This window comes from Calidris pugnax, unplaced genomic scaffold, assembly GCF_001431845.1.
Source record: "Calidris pugnax isolate Ruff unplaced genomic scaffold, ASM143184v1 scaffold265, whole genome shotgun sequence".
Taxonomy (NCBI): domain Eukaryota; kingdom Metazoa; phylum Chordata; class Aves; order Charadriiformes; family Scolopacidae; genus Calidris; species Calidris pugnax.
Window position 1 is genome coordinate 478804 of NW_015091061.1, and position 2811 is coordinate 481614.

At 64.4% G+C, this 2811-nt stretch overlaps 1 protein-coding gene across 1 annotated transcript in view; it reads right to left on the bottom strand.

Annotated features, from left to right (window-relative positions):
- LOC106896584 (cholesterol side-chain cleavage enzyme, mitochondrial) overlaps positions 1–2811 on the bottom strand; it is a 13600-nt gene that overhangs the window by 10131 nt on the left and 658 nt on the right. Inside the window, exons 2-3 of the mRNA XM_014956677.1 lie at positions 2503–2598; positions 2086–2255 (exon numbers count right to left, since the gene is read on the bottom strand). Coding sequence (XP_014812163.1) covers positions 2086–2255; positions 2503–2598 — 266 coding nt within the window. The remainder of the gene's footprint in view (positions 1–2085; positions 2256–2502; positions 2599–2811) is intronic.

The window sequence follows — 2811 nt, forward strand, 5'->3', positions numbered from 1 at the left end:
TGCTGGTGCACATCGATATCCATGCTGGTAATCCACCATGAAGGTGGAAAAAAGGAAAAAAAAAAAAAAGGGGGGGGGGGGGGGGGGGGGGGTGTGTGGTGGGAGAGTTAATGGGATTGGGGGGGTCACTGGGGCATCCCTGGGCTTTCCTGGAGCACCCCTGGAGTTGGTCTTGAGGATCCTTGGGGTGTCTCTGGATGGGGGCAGGGATTCCAGGCAGGTCCCTAGGGATCCTGGGTGGGGGGATACTGGGATAGGAGCTGTGACCCCCCCTGGGGGGGACAGGAGCCCATGTCCTCGAAGCCCTGGAGGAGGAGCTCAAGGAAGGCTCTGTGGGGCTTATGCTGGTAGTTTTAAACCTTTCCTAGTTTTCCAGTTTCCCGGGAACTGGGAGGAGGAAAGAGGGAAGGGGGGAATCCTGGCCGGGGGGGGGCGATGCTGAGCCTGGCTCCGCTGCTGCTGCCACAGCGGCCACCAGAGGGCGCCCCTGCCCCGCTGGCTGCCGGTCCCCTCCCGTCCCATGGTCCCTGTCCCCTCCCAGGGTAGGGGTCTGTCCCCTCCCGTCCCATGGTCCCTGTCCCCTCCCAGGGTGGGGGATTGTCCCCTCCTGAGCCATGGTCCCTGTCCCTTCCCGCCCCGTGGTCCCTGTCCCCTCCCAAGGCACATGGTCTGTCCCCTCCCGTCCCATGGTCCCTGTCCCCTCCGAGAGCACCTGGTCTGTCCCCTTCTGAGCCATGCTCCCTGTCCCCTCCCAGGTAAGGGGTCTGTCCCTCCTCCGTGGTCCCTGTCCCCTCCCAGGGCACCTGGTCTGTCCCCTCCTGCCCCATGCTCTCTGTCCCCTCCTGTCCCGTGGTCCCTGTCCCCTCCTGCTCCATGGACTCTGTCCCCTCCCAGGGCAGAGCTCTGTCCCCTCCTTCCCAATGGGCCCTGTCCCCTCTCAGCCAAGGGGTTTGTCCCCTCCTGAGCCATGGTCCCTGTCACCTCCCAGGCAAGGGGTCTGTCCCTCCTCCGTGGTCCCTGTCCCCTCCCAAGGCACATGGCCCATGATCCCTGTCCCCTCCAAGGGCACCAGTGCTGTCCCTCTCCTGAGCCATGGTCCCTGTTTTCTCCCAGGGCAAGAGGTATGTCCCCTCCTGAGCCACGGTCCCTGTCCCCTCTGAGGGTAGGGGTCTGTCCCCTCCTGAGCCACGGTCCCTGTCCCCTCTGAGGGTAGGGGTCTGTCCCCTTCTGCTCCATGGTCCCTGTCCCCTCCCAAGGCACCTGGTCTGGCCCCTTCTGAGCCATGGTCTCTGTCCCCTCCTGCCCCGTGGTCCCTGTCCTCTCCTGCCCTATGCTCTCTGTCCCCTCCTGTCCTGTGGTCCCTGTCCCCTCCTGCTCCATGGTCTCTGTCCCCTGCCCCATGGAGTCTGTCCCCTCTCAGCCAAGGGGTTTGTCCCCTCCTGAGCCATTGTCCCTGTCCTCTCCCAGGGCAAGTGTTATGTCCCCTTCTGAGCCACAGTCCCTGTCCCTTCTGAGGGTAGGGGTCTGTCCCCTCCCAAGCCATGGTCTCTGTCCTCTTCCAGTGCAAGGGGTATGTCCCCTCCTTCCCCATGGTCCCCGTCCCCTCTCAAGGCACAGGGACTGTTCCCTCCTGCCCCGTGCTCCCTGTCCCCTCCTGTCCTGTGATCCCTGTCCCCTCCTGCTCCATGGACTCTGTCCCCTCCTTCCCAATGGGCCCTGTCCCCTCTCAGCCAAGGGGTCTGTCCCCTCCTGAGCCATGGTCCCTGTCCCCTCCAAGGGTAGGGGTCTGTCCTCTCCCAAGGCACAGGGACTGTCCCCTCCAGCCCCATGGTCTCTCTCTCTCCCCAAGCCCCATGCTCCCTGTCCCTTCCCAAGGCACAGGGACTGTCCCCTCCAGCCCCGTGGTCCCTGTCCCTTCCCAGGACAGGGATCTGTCCCCTCCTGGCCCAGCCACCCATCGCTTGTCCCAGCTGCCATCACCTACACGAAGAAGCCCACCCTGGATGATCACCCAACCAGCTCAGTGTGTGTCCTGGAGCAGCCCCACAACCCTGGGGACATGGTGGCACAGGGCCACCCCCCTACCCTGTCACTGTCCTGGGGGGGACCCGCTGCCTCCCCTCTGGCGTGGGAATGGGGGTCAATCTGGAGCCATTTGGCCACCGTGGTGCTCGTAAAGACAAAGATGTAGATCCAGGGGACACAGAGGGCCACGTGGTTGAGCTGGGTGGCCACCTGTGGGCCACCAGCTCCAGCTCCAAGAGGGGACAGCCACCCATCACACTCAGTGTCACCTCCGCACCCCCTTCTTTCCACCACCTCATGGGCTCCATCACCCTCTGCACCTCCAAGGGGTCCAACGCACACCCTCCACGGGGGCTCTGCCCTCCTCCCCCCTGCCCCGGCAGGTCTCCAAATTTTGGGGGCACCTCCCCGCTGACGTTGTCACCCCCACAGCGTGAAGGAAACCTGACGGTTTGTCCCCCATGCCCCCCCCCCAACCTTCCACCAGCCCCCAAAAACGTTGCTCGTAGAGGAACCGCTGGTGGCTGCGGTGGGCACAGGAAACCAGGCGGTTGAGGGGGGCTCTGATGGAAACTTGGGGGGGTGAAGGGAGGGGGGGGAGGACAGGAAACAGGTCGAGGCAGGTTGGGGGGGTGTTACTCAGGAGCTCTCAGCATCACTTTTTCCTCCCACCAACCGAAACAACAGCGGGGAGGGCCTTCTGACGTGGATGGGCTGGTCCTTGGGGAGCAGAGTGGGTGTCACGGGGGTGGCAGGAGGCGGTTTTCCACCCCCCACCCCCACACC